The sequence below is a fragment of the Diachasmimorpha longicaudata genome, chromosome 10, assembly GCF_034640455.1.
Source record: "Diachasmimorpha longicaudata isolate KC_UGA_2023 chromosome 10, iyDiaLong2, whole genome shotgun sequence".
In the NCBI taxonomy this organism is placed as follows: Eukaryota; Metazoa; Arthropoda; class Insecta; order Hymenoptera; family Braconidae; genus Diachasmimorpha; species Diachasmimorpha longicaudata.
In genome coordinates, this window is record NC_087234.1 from 5,545,994 (window position 1) to 5,560,980 (window position 14,987).

The 14,987-nt window shown below is 43.0% G+C and overlaps 3 protein-coding genes across 4 annotated transcripts; 1 reads left to right on the forward strand and 2 right to left on the reverse strand.

Moving 5' to 3' along the window:
- Nucleotides 1-832: 832 nt before the first annotated feature.
- Nucleotides 833-9,123, forward strand: LOC135166674 (leucine-rich repeat-containing protein 15). 2 transcript variants are annotated; one of them, XM_064129186.1, is made up of 7 exons: nt 843-996; nt 1,077-1,485; nt 5,391-5,736; nt 5,807-6,121; nt 6,446-6,778; nt 7,058-7,540; nt 7,630-9,123. In XM_064129186.1, the coding sequence occupies exons 3-7, from the start codon at nt 5,392-5,394 to the stop codon at nt 8,512-8,514; spliced, it is 2,361 nt and encodes a 786-aa protein (XP_063985256.1). In that variant the 5' UTR covers nt 843-996; nt 1,077-1,485; nt 5,391; the 3' UTR covers nt 8,515-9,123. The 2 variants fall into 2 exon arrangements, with proteins under 2 accessions (XP_063985255.1, XP_063985256.1); XM_064129185.1 differs by having other exon boundaries at nt 833-1,485.
- Nucleotides 1,529-5,377, reverse strand: LOC135166673 (dynein regulatory complex protein 11-like). Its single transcript, XM_064129183.1, has 7 exons — nt 5,083-5,377; nt 4,856-5,008; nt 4,645-4,790; nt 3,427-4,557; nt 3,018-3,315; nt 2,600-2,915; nt 1,529-2,115 (listed from the first exon to the last, which is right to left on the reverse strand). Exons 1-7 carry the CDS (start codon nt 5,220-5,222, stop codon nt 1,675-1,677), a joined length of 2,625 nt encoding a protein of 874 aa, XP_063985253.1. The 5' UTR covers nt 5,223-5,377; the 3' UTR covers nt 1,529-1,674.
- Nucleotides 8,989-10,845, reverse strand: LOC135166678 (odorant receptor 46a-like). Its single transcript, XM_064129191.1, has 3 exons — nt 10,456-10,845; nt 9,688-10,384; nt 8,989-9,543 (listed from the first exon to the last, which is right to left on the reverse strand). Exons 1-3 carry the CDS (start codon nt 10,591-10,593, stop codon nt 9,203-9,205), a joined length of 1,176 nt encoding a protein of 391 aa, XP_063985261.1. The 5' UTR covers nt 10,594-10,845; the 3' UTR covers nt 8,989-9,202.
- Nucleotides 10,846-14,987: the final 4,142 nt, after the last annotated feature.

The following is a 14,987-nucleotide window of genomic DNA, read 5'->3' on the forward strand; positions in this document are numbered from 1 at the left end:
ACTGAAATAGTTTTAAAAATCGGTTCTAAAAATGAGATGAAGCGAGTTGATATTGATTTGATCTCGTCACAGGCCCCTTCATGGCGCATGACTACCTCCCCCGTCTATCTAAGGAGGCCCAAACATGGCGGCACCTCCACCTCGCACTTCCAAACGTGCCTCAAACCTATTCATCTTCCTCAAATCACCTCCAACTCACTTCCCCCAATTCCTATCAACTGAACAAATCTTTCAACCCATCTCTCATTTTTCTCCATCTCACGTTGGCTGATAATCGGCAGTGCAATCATCTCCTCGCACTTCAGTCTTTAATTTCTCCACAAAATAAAATTCTCTGCATCCTACGTGACGTATCCATCTCCACCCATGCAAACCCATCCCCAAAAAACAAACATCTCGGTTCCCACGAATTGAAATGATGCCCGCATCCTCGACAAACAAATAACCCGCGAGTGAAAAGCGACGAAGAAGATTTCGTGGGACTTGATGCTCATAACGAATGTATAAATCCAAATGTTATTGTGTGAGTGTCCGAGGGGTTTGCGCGTTGCGTACAGAGTCAAGAGTGCAAGTGGGCGTTAAGGGCCGTGGAAGAGAACGTACACCCATGGCATCGGTTGGGTTCCATACATGGCTATGCTATGTGGATAAAGACGACGTGGGGACACACGACAAAGACAGAATGACTATCATCAACCCACGTTGAAGCAGTACAAACGTACAAAACACATGAACACTGAACACTGTTATATACCCTCTCTTCGACTTCTTTTCCACTATTAACGCACAACCTGAACAGGAATGGGTGAACGAAGAGAGATGAAATTCAAAGGGTGGAGGGGAGATACCAGTGCCCCATTCTGTCGTCGAATGGGTTTTAGTTACGTTCCACCTTTCCTCCTTCATCCAGTCGACGATATCGCGATCGACTAATTGGATTTAATCGTTTATTCATCAGTGTCGAATAACTCCTTCGTTCATCGGGACTAGTGTTGAGTAAATAAATTGACAACTGATTCAAAAAATTATTGACAAAGTGGGATTGTTTTTTCTACTGCCACTTTTTCAATTTTTAGTTCTGCTCGCAGTGCGCAATGAAACGGGGCTTTACCGGGGGAAGATGTGATGTCAGTGGCAAGTGAAGTTTAATCGTTGAAATATATTTTTTTTATTTATTTAAATGATGAATCGAGGCTGAAATATTGAACACGTGGGTGGCAAACGCAGGCTCATGCTGAGAAAATTCTCGCGATGGTATCAATCGTTAGAGTGAAGAAGTACTGGCGTGGGAGCTGTTACAGTGATTCGAGGTGAAGTGCATGCGCCAACTTCAATTTTTTAGATAAAAGAATAAATAAATACGGAGGAGGAAGGCAAAAGGAAGAGGTGAAGACGGAGTGGACAAGCGGAGAGAGATAAACGGGGGAGATCTTCTGTGGAGAACAGCGTCGTGTGTTGGTGCACGCGACTAACGCGTGTGTAGAGGTAAGGAGTGGGGGGTGGGGTGCAACAAGGGGAAAAGGGGGGCCTTATTTCTTACGAGTAAGTCGCTCAAAAACTTGCTCGAGTGTGGACGCAGGACTAATATAGTAACTTGTCTTGAGTATGATCATTGTACTTCTGCGGATGAAATCTATTTTTGTGGGGCCTTAAGACCCGAACATACCTTGAGAATTATTTTTTCTTCCCCGGTGGATTATCAATTGCCGCCCTCTCCTGCTTCATCATCTTTCCCCATTTCCTCCCAAGTGGAGTCTTCGTCGGGAACTTTGCAAAGTCGTCAACCATTTTCGGTGGAATAGTCTGATTAGTCTGCAACTCCTTCAAAATCTCTTCCGGCTTCAGAGGATCGAACTTCAGTCTTATTCTTCTTCTTAAGTTCAGAACATTCTCCACAGCCTCACGGATAACGTCGAGAGAATAACCCACTGAAAGCTTAGCCAACGCCGAGACATCAAAATGTCTACTGACATAATGATATTTCATTAAAATATCTTGGTAAAAGAGATAGACGGAGTTGTAATCGGAGACAGGAATTGTGATGAATGTTTCGTAAATCTTGTAGAATTTTTTAGTCGCTTTCCAAGGCTCGGATGCCAGTCCCAAAACGAGTGTCTGCAATGAGACACTTTCATCGAAAAAATCCATAGACATAAGACATTTATCATTTAAATTCGTGTGATTGAGCAATTGTCGGCTTTGGACGGAGATAAATATTCCGGAAATATTATGATACGCGGTAGTGTCTCGACCGAGTGAATTTCGAATGAATGATAAAATGAAAATTGAAAATTACATTTGTTTCCCGCCCCAGGGAAATTAATCAGCGCTGCTATCCATTAATCCTACAATCAATAATGCTTTTGACACATTCCATATTCGATTAGTCGCATTGGCGCACGCGTGCGGAATTAAATCCAAGGCCGCTTGCGGGCCCAACAGGTTAGCGACGCCATAAAGTGCGTGGGACGTACGGGTTTGAGACAAGTTTTCTTTTTCACCTTATCTCTATCGTTATCTCTCTATTTACACCTATGTTGTACTGGAGATTTTAAAAATAATGAGAAACATTGACATCGTTAAGTTACAAATTACTCACTTGATCACCGGGTTTGATGCCCTTTATAAATTTAGGAAGTAGTTTGGCGAGCCGCTTGGGCTGATTCTCTCTCTCTTCCGGTGGTATTTTTTTCAACCACGGCTTCTCGCCTCCGTCAATGAGGACAATGGAAGGTGGGTAGTTCTTAGCGACTGTATTTATCATCTTCATAAGTCTCTTTTCATTTTCCTTCCCTTCATATTGTCCTGCTAGAACACTCGGGGTCAAGTCGAGTAAGAGAGCGCCGATCTCATTGGCAATAGCGTGAGCCAGAAATGTCTTCCCGGTTCGTGGGAGGCCGGCTATACATACCGACCTGAAAATTATATTATCCCGGTGGGTTGAGACCAGGATAGCCCCAGGATAGCCTCTTCAATGCAATAATCCATAAGCAAGGGATTAAACTTCAGAAAATTACCGTAACGAGGGTGCGAGAGTGTGAGCTTCCTTGGACCCCAAGGGAAGAACGCAAGTCTCCATGATCAGACTCCTTATCTCTCCCAATTTGTGCTGATAATCCTTCCTATCCCTCTGAGCTTCGAAGTTCTGATAGGAGAGATCCCCCCACCAATCGCCCAGCCTCGCTTCCGGATAATTTCTGATTATTCCGGCTGCGACTAATTCTCGAAACATCTCATCAACTTCGTCCTTGTTCATCACTTCCTCCTCTTTTTTCTTCTTTCCCTTCTTCTCTTTCTTCTGTTTCTTCTTCTTGCCTGTAATCAGACGAGAGCTACATCGAGATATATATATATCGATCGATCGAGAGCTAGATCGAGATATATTTTTACAAATAATGTTGCAAGATTATTGAGGGTAGGAGGAACCTTTCTTCATCCCCGGGAACTGAAACTTGGGATCGTCGTTCTTGTGATCCTTGATCAGGGCATCATTCATCCGGTCCAACTCTAGTCTCATCAGTTCGTCCACAGTCTTCCTCGCTTCCAGCTGAAGTTCACAGAGTATTTCTTCCCTGATGATATCCGCATTCACGGTCTGACTCAAGTTTTCATCCCGCAAGCTCCAATTCACGAGGAAATCTTTTTGAACGTCAGCCATCGGCTGGAGGACCCTCGACTCCGGCGGAGTCCATCCTTTCTCTTCTTGGCTCTTATTCTTATCCTTCTCCGATTTTTCCTTATCACTTCCTTTCTTCTCGTCCTTCTTATCCTTCTCCTTCTTCCCCTTTTCAGCTTTATCCTTCTCCTCCAATTTTTTAACGAGAAATTCCTCGGGCGTCAGAGTTTGTCCCGTGACGATCAGCACCGATCCGCCATTTTGCTCAGGTGGATAGACATCAAAATGGCCGACTGCGACCAACCACTCCTGAAACCACGCACGTATCTCCTCGGATATATCGTCGATGATACCGAGGCGTTTAGACTCTCCATATTTTTCCCTCTCACGAGCAATCGTCCCGTGTACTGCAGTCCTGAACTCCTCCTGGAGTTCTTGAATCCTCAGTTGATTCCGCAGGTCCTCTTCGAAGACTGTTTTGTCGGTTCGACTCGGAAGGATCATTCCCATCGACATTTCCGTCTTCTCCCTGCGCTCCGCGAGGAGCTTCCGCGCCCGGAAACCCCGCCAGGTCCTCTGTATTGTCGTCGCTGCGCTCTCCTTAACTTCTCTTTTGTATTTTTTTAATTCAATGTCACCAAACTTCACCTTCCTCTGGTAATCTCGATCCCTTTGGATGGTGGTGGCAACTACCCGACCCAATCGCGCCCTCTCATGACGCTGGATCAGGGAAATGGCGTCGGAGAAGGCTTTTTTGAGGTCATCCGCTTTCTCCCGAGCGATCCTGACTTCTTCGGGCTCCGTGGGGATGGGGAGGTTAGGGGTTATTATGGATTTCATTGATTTTCGACGACGGACCATCGAGGGGGCGCGGGTTAAGGAGGGAACACTTGAGAATTCTGCTGACTGGAGGCGATCGCCAGGGTCTACGTCAGGTTCGGCTGTTGTGCATTATTAAATGATCAGGGGTTGATATTTCATGCATTTTTTCCCGCGTAAAATTTTTACGTGAGGATCTGAAGTCTTACGATTATTTAATTTGTCTACCAGATCTTCAATAACTTTTTTCCGATCTTCCAATTCTTTTTTTCGATCTGCGGTGTAACTGAAAATCGGCGGGATCTGAATGTCATCTGGGGTCCACTTCATCTGTATCAGGAGATCGTCAGGCCATCTAGAATCAATTTTTGTGGGTCACTGTTTCATAAATCTGTCAAACCCCTAAAATAGTTGACGCACTCATAGTCAGAACAAGTCAGTTTCACGATTTCTCGTTTGTACTCCAGCATCCGCCCCACGGCGCAGTCCAACAGACGCTTTATCTGTTCCCTCTTTTGACTGTGGATCATTTTATCGTACAGATGTGCTAATTGTTGAACTAGATTTCTGTATCTGTGAAGGAGCGTTACGAAGAGGTAAAGAAAGGCGAATATCGCTAGAATGAATTTGAGATTCTCCGCGAGTACTTTATGTAAATCGGGAGAATTGTCTTCACGGCGTCGTGTCTGGATTTTGGAGCCTCATCCGCTTGGATTTGTCTGTCCGACACCAGCAACTCCTCTGCCTTCTGCTGTGCTGAATTCCATGACTTATCGCTGGCCGACATTTTTATTATAAAACTGAAAATTTTGATTTAGATATTTTTATTCTTTTAAAATCATTTTTAGGTTGTTGTGTACGTTCTGAAGTTGAACATGGGACGAACTCCGATGCTCGAGAAGGAAAAAAAGACTAATTGTCCTAAAAAATCAATTTATCTCGTTTTTAATTTCAGGATGCCGTGGAAATGTCAACTTCTGATGATCCTAGCCTCCCTAACTCTATCTTCACTCACCCTTGCAACCGGAAACCTACCAGAAGACACCTCTCCCACTTCCGGCCCCCCTGAGAGACTCCAAAATGACGTCCGAACAAAGACAAAAAAATCCGGAACATCAACCACTCCATCACCACCTCCAAATGATCCTGAGATACCCCCGGCCTTGATGACATCATCGCCACCCATCAAAAGCATCACCGAGGCCCCCTGGGAGTGTCCCAACATCACAAAAGCCAGGGTTGAGTGCTCCTGTGATTTCCCTCACACGCTGCGATGCACTGGAGACAGAACAGCATTGGAGGTAAAACCATTGACATCTAATGAACAATTCCAGAGACATCCGTATTTTTTTTACATATTTTTTCCTTCAGATAATAGGTGAACATTTGAGAAGCAGTCGCGAAGGAATAATTTCCCTCCTCGATGTGACGGTAACGGGAATCTCGACGCTACCGTCGAGATTTTTAGAGGGCGTTGCACTCCACGGGCTCGTTATATCCACCGGTGAGCTGCGAAGGGTCAATGAGAATGCCTTTACCGCATTGGTGAGACCTTTGCAAGCCCTGGGACTCCCCAACAACCTCCTCGAAGCGGTACCCACAGCTGCCCTGACGCATCTCCAGGGACTGGAGAGACTGGATCTCTCCAGGAATAAATTGAAAACCCTCGAGGCACAATCATTCAAAGTGAGACGATCTCTTAACATTCAATTTTACCTCAGCAGAATTTCCAGAATTTTCATTTAATTTATAACATTGTCAGAATTAAAATTTTTGGGTCCCTGGGAACGGAAGCTCTTTATTAATTTCTCCTGCTCATGATTTTTTTTTTGTACTCACCCTTTCATTTCCAGTTACTGTTGCAGTCACCTCACAATACATAATTCAACACTGACGACTGGAATGAGTTGAATTAATTGAGATTCCCTTCCCACGATTAATTCTTCTGATTGAAAACACGTTGACAAGTTTTTATATACGAAATACTTGACAATTCTTCGTTTTTTCCAGGGGCAGTCGAGTCTCACGTACCTCGATCTCTGTGACAATTTACTATCCCAATTGTCTCCTCAAGCGTTTGTACCACTGAAGATCTTGCGTTCGTTGAAGATGAGGGGAAATCGTCTGAGTGTGTCAGCACTCTCGGCACTGCGTGGTCTCAAGCATCTCGAGGAACTTGATCTGTCGAGGAATCTCCTCATTGGCCCCTTGGGGCCGAATTTACTACCGTCAATGCCGCGATTGAGGGTGCTGACGCTTTCCGAGAATGAATTGGGAACGGTGAAGCAGGGAGCGCTTGGCGGACTCAGGAACTTAACGTACCTCAGTTTGAGCCATAATCAGGTGATTATACGGGATTATTTTTAGCTTACGAGACAGCTGGGGGCAGCTTTGAATTGTGACTCTCAATGTCAAGACGATTCTACATAAAATTTCTCACGTGAACTTTTGAAAAATGCTCCTAGCCGCCATGACACATTTTCACTCTGTCCGGGGTATGCGCAAAGTATTCAATTCAAAGGGGAAAATCTATTCGGTCGCTCACAAAAATCGACGTTTCTTCGCCAGAAAAATGTAAAGACTTTAACATGAAAATGAAATGTCCAAAACTCCCATTCCCAGATCGACGTTCTGGAGGACCACGCGTTCAGGCACCTCTCCACCCTCACCCGTCTGGATCTCGCCAGCAACCAAATCGTCGCCGTTTCCAGTGCATCACTGGCTCACCTGGACAACCTCGTCACCCTAGACCTGACCCACAATTTCCTTCCCTCGCTTACCAGTGACCTCATAATCCCCTTCCGCAACCTCCAGGACCTCCGTCTCGACGATAATGACATAACTATGGTGGACCCTGAAATACCCACCTCAAAACTCAAACTGAAACGCTTCTCACTCTCCGATAATCCTCTCAACTGCGACTGCAACATTCTCGAATTCGCCAATTGGCTGACTAACTCCTCTCTCGAAGAGGAAGACAGAACGTCCGCGGTATGCGCTACTCCCCCAGCACTGGAGAATGGAGTCCTGACGCAGGTGTCACCAGGAAGTCTCCTGTGTGGCGAGCCAACACCCCCTATGATGACAAAACTCCCTCAACCGCAGGTCAGTATCTAGAATTTTTCTGCAATCAATTTCGGCATAAATCAGGCGCCTAAAGTCATGTTTTCGGTGTATTCCCTAATTACCCGCAGGTCCAGGTGACCCTCAAGGAATTCCGCTACGACAGACGAACAGGCGTCAATCTCGTGTGGCGTGTTGCGTCCTGTACACAACGATACACCTGCGACAACCTCATCATCTACGAAGTGGTGGATGACACCGAGATCGAGATCGACTCCAGTCCCCTTCACTGCGAGTCAAACCTCATGAGGGATCCCTGTCATCTACCGGTGGCCATTCCGTCGTCCCTAAACCTCCAAATTGGTCACAAGTACCGGTACTGCATCGTCCTGTTCGTGTCGACAGTCACCGACGACTTGACCCTGGGCCTCGGCTGCAGCGATCTCCTGTTCCTGGAGGAGAACAGCCCCCAGTGGGAGCAGAAGCCGGTGCCAATTGTCACGACGATGGCGCCACTCCGGGACAGAATCACCGGAGTCCACGTTAACATATCCGACGAGGGCTTTCTCACTGTTGACGTCGCCCTGTCAACGATTAAGGACTTGGAGAATATCTGCCAAGTCTCGGTGGTGGTATTCGCTGAGGATTCATTCCTCCATCGGAAGACGCTGAACTGCAGTCAGCCTGTGGTCACCGTACCCGGACTGGTACCCGGAAGGTACAAAGTATGCGCAAGTCTCCTGGATCCTCTCGGCGCTGAGACTCCCGGGGACTTCGGTGCGGAGAGATCCAGGTGCGTTGAGGTTCAGGCTTTTCGGGAGAACACTGAGATGATAATTCTGGGAATTGCTGGTGTCTCGTGCCTCGTGTTCATCAGCGTCTTCTTCATCGGCAGGAGCTTGTTGAAGAAATTCAGGGAACCGAGAATTCAGAGTCAGTGCTTTATGCCTGCGCAGGAGTTTGAGATCACCCATAAGGCGCACTATATTCAACTGTTGACTACTACTAAAGTCTGATATAAGTGATTAATTCGAAATAATTCCATTGTACATAGATATACCCGATAATAGGGTTCTCTCTCTCTGTCGAAGTCCAGGAATAATTTATAGAATAGGTATTTAACAACAGGTCATTCTGCCATACGTAATTTAATTGTTTTCTTGTTTTTTATTGAAAATATAATAACATGTACATATAAACTCGATTGATCAGTCCTGATTATTTTTTTTATGAAGAAAAATAATTGAAAATATTTTCGTTGGGGCTGCGGTGGAGACTTGAATGCCCTGCGGGGTAGGTATCATGGCGCACGGTGAATGAGCACCTAACCACCCCCTGAGGGTGGTTGCACCCTCGCACTCAATATCTACCTAGAGCTCAAGCTAAAATAACAAATGTAATTACGCGACTGCGTGCAGATGGAACGTCGGCATTAGAGGAAGAAAATTATGGGGAAAAATGGAGGACAGAAATTACAGAGGGGACTATAATATTCGCATCGATGGAGTTCCTTGCATAAACGATTTTTTTCTCATGAATTCATATTTTTCTTCGTCCACCCTTCTGTCACCCCAGATAACACTGTATCTATCACGCGTAGCAAATAAAATCGATTTATTTTCGGACCTCTTTTCTGTTTTTTTTACAAAATTCTTCGTCTGTGCTACATCCACTATGATTGATTGAACATTTATAAAATTTAATTTAATCGTAAAACATGAGTCTTATCACTGAGCAGTACGACGCCGTCACCTTGACGATATTCTTGAAATAGTCCATATTCATCCGGGAGAACTTACCGCAGGTCAGGTAAAAGGGGTCGTTCAATCTCCTCAAGATAAAGCACACGTCTCGCATAGATTTTTTTGGTAGAGTATACCAGGGTGAACTGTAAACCTCATATCGTAAATTTTCAAGCTGATTGGTGAGTTTCTCCCCGGCGTAGCAATAAACAAATAATTGCACGTAGATTATCATCAGTTCAAAGACTGCTTTTATCACCATCGCGATGTTTTGGGAGTACCAGGCAACAAAAGTGTTGAGTACTGCAACAAATTGAGAGTAAATGTCTATTAATCCTGCACAGGGCTTCCTACAACCTTAAGTAAATCAATATTAATTAATTATCGTTCTCTCCAGACGATAAAACCCCGATTTTCCTCCGGAAAATTAATAAAATCATCACTCACGGACGATCGTCACCAGCCCCAGGTACAACACCATATGGATCAATATAATAACATTGAACGTCCTCTCGAAGAGATCACACAAGTTGAGAAGATGATTGTGCCTGTCAATAAACTCGCGATAAACTTCTCGTGGATTTTTCGATTCATCGAAACTCGCCGGCTTCAAAATTTCAATCTGTCCGCACATGTGACTGAGAATTATGAACAGAGATACATCGAAACCCATATTACTCAGACTGCCAACAATCTGCTGAACACAAGTGGCGAAGTAAGCGACCAGGAACATGTGATTCGATGTGCTCGACGGCAACCAACAACCGCTGCCCCAGGGCAAACTCCGGTCCATCATCGCGCTGTCATTCTCCGCCGAATTTTGCGTCAACAGAGAAAATGGAAAGTGTGATATTGTTGTGTAGGTGAGTAACATGCACAAACTCGTTATCTCGAGGATAAATATAAATCTGCCAATGGTCACCCACTCCATCATGGTACGTCTGGCTTTGGCATCGTTCTTCCGGGACCAATCCTCAACGGCTGACTCCAATATTCTTTTCATATTCCTCCAGTAGAGTCTGGGTAATATTATCTTAGCTATTGCCACTGGGTATGACAGCGCTCCCACTATCGATTCTATTATTTCCTCTGTCCTACCGCAACCGGATATCAAATCTATCAGCTGTTCGCAGAGCATAATCCACTGCGGAAGGATTCCACATGTAAATTTTCATTAATCAGTATTGTTCAAGGATTGATAGATCATTTACTCACATTTATCGTCAACACAGTGATCATCCGAATTATTGAAAAGACTTCCTGACACTCGAAGGGATAAATTCCCAGGACTCGATTGATTAATTTGTAAAAACCCAAGTCGTACTCTGCATCTTTATTCCATTTCTCTGGCATTTCCGCGGGTCAATCAGTGGGCTGAGGGAGTCATAAATCAGTGAGGTTTCCTTCGGTATCACTCGCCGATGGAGACTAATTCATGAGGACGTTTTTTTATTGGATCTCCTTCCATTCATCTCGGAAAATCGTACATCAAAGGAATTTTGACAGCCTCGACCGGGGCGGACAGGCACTATTCCGATGTTGTTTATTGTAGACCAACTTGGACACTCGTGGGAAGACGAATGTAGTTGTGCGTCGAGATAGTGAGTGATTGCGCAGGGCCATCGGAGAAGGAAACATCCCTGATGAAAAATTAATAATTGATGGCGAGTGCACCTGGTCATTAGACTTCCTCGCGCACGGAACCCTCTCCGAGCAGAAAATTACGAATAATTCGGGGCGATGGTACGATGTACATATTGAAGATGAGGAAGACCGGTGCATTGATAATAAATACATGAATTTTATATCGACTATCGACAGTCTCGATCCCGTTACTTCTTTCTTTAGGGACATGAGTGAGTGCACATCGCTGATATAGCTGTAGTGTTATCTAGAATCCACCTTCAGGTGAGAAACTACTAAATCTCTTTGATTCTCGATTAATAAATTCACGCACACGGATCCCATATCGAGATAAAACTGGCATTTATGCAGGAAATAATTAATCACCTACTGAGAAATGCGACCACGAGGGTGAGATCTATATTAATGGTGCTTTCGATTTTTTACATATTTTTACATTCAGATATTTCTCGCCGATTTTCTTCCGCTCGAATTTTCAAAACTTTCGTTTTATTCCAACAAAATTTCATCGCGTAGGTGACAGGAATTATATTCATCGACAGAAATCGATTCATCGCCTGATGGTGTGATTAATAATTCTCTTATCATCAGTCGGTATAAAATCCTTCGACGTTTGAAATTGAATATTATCATTGATATTGTCAAAGAGGCATTATCCAAACAATATCCCCAAAGAATGAATTAATTAATTTATTGCACGAAGGAAAAATTTTAGGTAAATTTCAGGGTAAAATCTGTATTCATTTTTAGCTGCCTCTAGCAATATCGGATAATCGTTCATCAATAATTCTGGACATCTGCAAAAGCATGAATATCCCCGCGAATTTCTCTCGAAATAAAAATTAGAAACAAATCGTCAATTGTGATGCAATAAAAATTCCGCGTACCCATCGTCACTCACAACTTTTACCCGGAGCGCAGTCTTTTCAGGTGATTCGACTCTTCCCAGAAAAACCCATGAAGCATCATAATTATCAGCAACTAGAGCCATTGAGCCCCGAATAGTCATCAGGCCACTTTACTTACCTCATTAGACCCAAGATAACCAGTCTGAGATAATTTGAAACAGAGTGGATGCGATTAGATCGGTCACAACAATCGAAAGAATATTTTTAGGAAGGAAAAAACTGAAAAATTCATCGTGTACAATAACCGATAGTTCCCCAGAATTTTCACAAGTTATTTTCACGCGTATTTTGCGTCTCAGGTGTTTTGCAAAATATGTAATTTCGCAATCTTTCATTAAAGGAAAAAAAAAGTTCTCATCGACTCCAGAGAATTATGCGCTGAAGCGTATATCGTAATCAATCAGATTACCCTCGACTGCAAAATCGATAACATACGATTCATCGAGACGAAGAAACACGTTGTTTTCCCATTGAATTGATTGTGATAGCATGAGCTATCATCGGTGTCTGCACACGCGAGAAAACACTATACATCACGATCAAAGCAGTTTGCTATCACATAAATATACAGTGTACCTTTTACTTTCACTATTAGAGGAAACACTCGTACAATCCGTCATGGCAGGCTAAGTTTATGGATCAATTACCGCACAATTACCTATTTTGAAATTAAATTTTCGCCGTTTAATTTTTCCCCCACTTCATTATTGTCATGAACCTCTGTCCCAAAATTCCCTGAGTACCTAGAATTATTCCTTATTCCGCCCATTCTCTATTTTTTACGTTGTTTCCACTATTTAGAAATTCCTCGGTTGCCTCTCTACATCAGTAATTTGAATTATTCTGACATTCTCTTTGTCTCATATTATTCCCACGTTTATTTTCATCCTCATTTCATGGTAGATGTTGACATCCCCCTGACAATGGTGAAAAACACTGAAAAATTGGACAGAAAATTCTGCTGAACTTCTGTTGGAAAATTGGCCAGCGTTGCGGTGCCTTAAAAAAATTCCAGATGAAACTATTGATAGAAAAAAAATCAATAGAAGTTGAGAAAAAATCCAATTCAATTTTCATCAAATTTCCTAGATTTTTCTATCAATTCTTCAGTTATAAAAAAACTGCATAAAATTCTAGAGAATGTTCCATTGAAACTTCGCATATAAAAAATAAATAAAAGTGAAATAGAAATGGAATTTTCCGCCAAATTTATCAGAACTTCTCAGCAGGAATAACCACAATTATGTAGTTAATTGCACCTATGACTAATATCAATTGAAAGGCAATGTATACCGGAGTAATTCAGCCGTAACCATAAAAGAAAAAAGCCTCGAAAATAAAAAGTCAATTGCCCCAATAATTCGAACAGGTTGAATTTACACCTAGACATTTCATTTTTTTTTCATTCTCCGCACTAAAAGATTAAGCTTGATTTATCACTTTTGCTATCTCGATTTGACGCAGCTGAGATAGTGCCCGCGACCCTGTACAATAAGAAATTAAAAAACGTAAACCTCAAACGAAGCGTGAATTATTTCTTTTCCGAGGCACTTATTACGCGCGAATATAATCGAGTAATGGGATTTAAAGGCCTTGAATACGATTTTTTCGTGGATGATGCGGTGAAACAAAGTTGTGACTGTTCTATTGAATCCTCAGGGGGCGACCAACGATGATGAGTCAAGCGGTATCCCAGTGAGGTTGTTTAAACTGCTGTGCCAAGATTACTAAACCTCCGGGAGGAGATACCCAAGGAGAGTGGACAATTTTTTTGACATTCGTCATAGGAAAATATTTTTCGTACTCCGATCTTTCATGATAAGGAAGAAGTGACTGTTGCAGATAGATTAGAGAGGGGAGAGATTGACAGGGGTCAAGAATAACGGAGGTGCTTCAGGAAATTTAAGCAAGTACTCAGTCTCCGTCACTGTCTAACACATTGTGATAAACAATTGGTGAGTACTCATGAGAAAAGTAACTTTGGCGGGAAATTTTCGCGCGAGAGAATAATTTGAATTTTTTAGTGGGGAAAATATGCATTATTTATTTGACCAGGTCCCGGAGATGGTATTCTGACTAATATTGAGGTTCAGGTGTGTCGAATAATTCACTCCGAAAGTAATAAAGATTCCGCCATTGTGGTGAGCTGTCCCGTTGTCGCAGTGAAAAATGAAATTTGACTTGAAATTTAAAAGAAGATGGACATTTGCCATCCCGAGTTGCACAATCGCCTTTCTCTTCACTGTTGTGAAGACCAATGCGAATTTCGGATGTGAAATTTAATGTCAACTTTCTGTATAAATTCAGGAATTATTTGACTTATTCTTTTCTTCAGTCTCGGTTGAGTGTTCTTTTATTGACTAGGGCTTTCATCATCTGAAAGTGCATTCTATACCTGGGGATAAAGGATTTGACATAGTGAGAGGTATGATATCCCTCGATATCGGCGAAAATATTCGTAATCATCAGATGTGGATACCGCCATCTTGTCGAACACTTGCGACGGCCACGAGGGAGTCAAAGGTGGTCGTCCCTCCATCTCGAATTTTTAAACATTTCTTAAAATTATTTTCCCTTTTCAAATCGCCCTGGCTTCACTTCACCCATTTTCTGGGAGGTGAACAAGTTTTTATAATCATCACGTCGATTTTTTCATCCCCTCAGGGCTGAGAATTCTCGGTGGAATTTTTTCTACAATTCCAAGACGTCGTAGGAGACCATCAACAATCCCTCACTCAGGATAATTGAAAAATTCACCATTGAGATTCAACAGAAGAAGCACTTCAGGAAAGAACTGTAGATGCATACCGAAATAAAGAAGAAAACAGCAAGAGAAAAGTAAAAAAGCACAAAATGAGGATGCAGACGGATTGAAAAAAAGGAGTGTGGGGGTGTCTGGAGGTGAAGCTGTGAGCAACGAAAATACATTGAGTGCTTGGAAGAAACCGAAGACAAGACGGTAGAGAATGAGAGTGGAGTCGTAGGCGTGTGCACATTAGGTGCACTTTGAGGTTAAGAAAAATTGGTCTCATGAAGGGAAAAAAAAATCCAGCAAAAAAATCTGAGAAAAGATAAATGTCAAGGAAGGCTCTTTGCAAAACCCACGAAATACATTTCCGGTGGAGTGAAATTTCAGAGAAAGTTGTATTTTTAAATTTACCAGAAATCACTTCTTAATTATTTTCGTCAATTCAG

Bases quoted from the DNA above. Each gene is read 5' to 3' on its own strand.
- LOC135166673 (XM_064129183.1), bottom strand. From the start codon at position 5,222: ATGTCGGCCAGCGATAAGTCATGGAATTCAGCACAGCAGAAGGCAGAG. The intron at 4,791-4,855 runs GTGCGTCAACTA...AATTGATTCTAG, and splicing joins CTGACTTGTTCTGACTATGA to ATGGCCTGACGATCTCCTGA. The intron at 2,916-3,017 runs GTAATTTTCTGA...TATAATTTTCAG, and splicing joins ACTCTCGCACCCTCGTTACG to GTCGGTATGTATAGCCGGCC.
- LOC135166674 (XM_064129185.1), top strand. From the start codon at position 5,392: ATGCCGTGGAAATGTCAACTTCTGATGATCCTAGCCTCCCTAACTCTA. The intron at 5,737-5,806 runs GTAAAACCATTG...TTTTTCCTTCAG, and splicing joins GAGACAGAACAGCATTGGAG to ATAATAGGTGAACATTTGAG. The intron at 6,122-6,445 runs GTGAGACGATCT...CGTTTTTTCCAG, and splicing joins TCGAGGCACAATCATTCAAA to GGGCAGTCGAGTCTCACGTA.
- LOC135166678 (XM_064129191.1), bottom strand. From the start codon at position 10,593: ATGCCAGAGAAATGGAATAAAGATGCAGAGTACGACTTGGGTTTTTAC. The intron at 10,385-10,455 runs GTGAGTAAATGA...ATCCTTCCGCAG, and splicing joins TCACTGTGTTGACGATAAAT to TGGATTATGCTCTGCGAACA. The intron at 9,544-9,687 runs GTGAGTGATGAT...AATTTGTTGCAG, and splicing joins GGGGCTGGTGACGATCGTCC to TACTCAACACTTTTGTTGCC.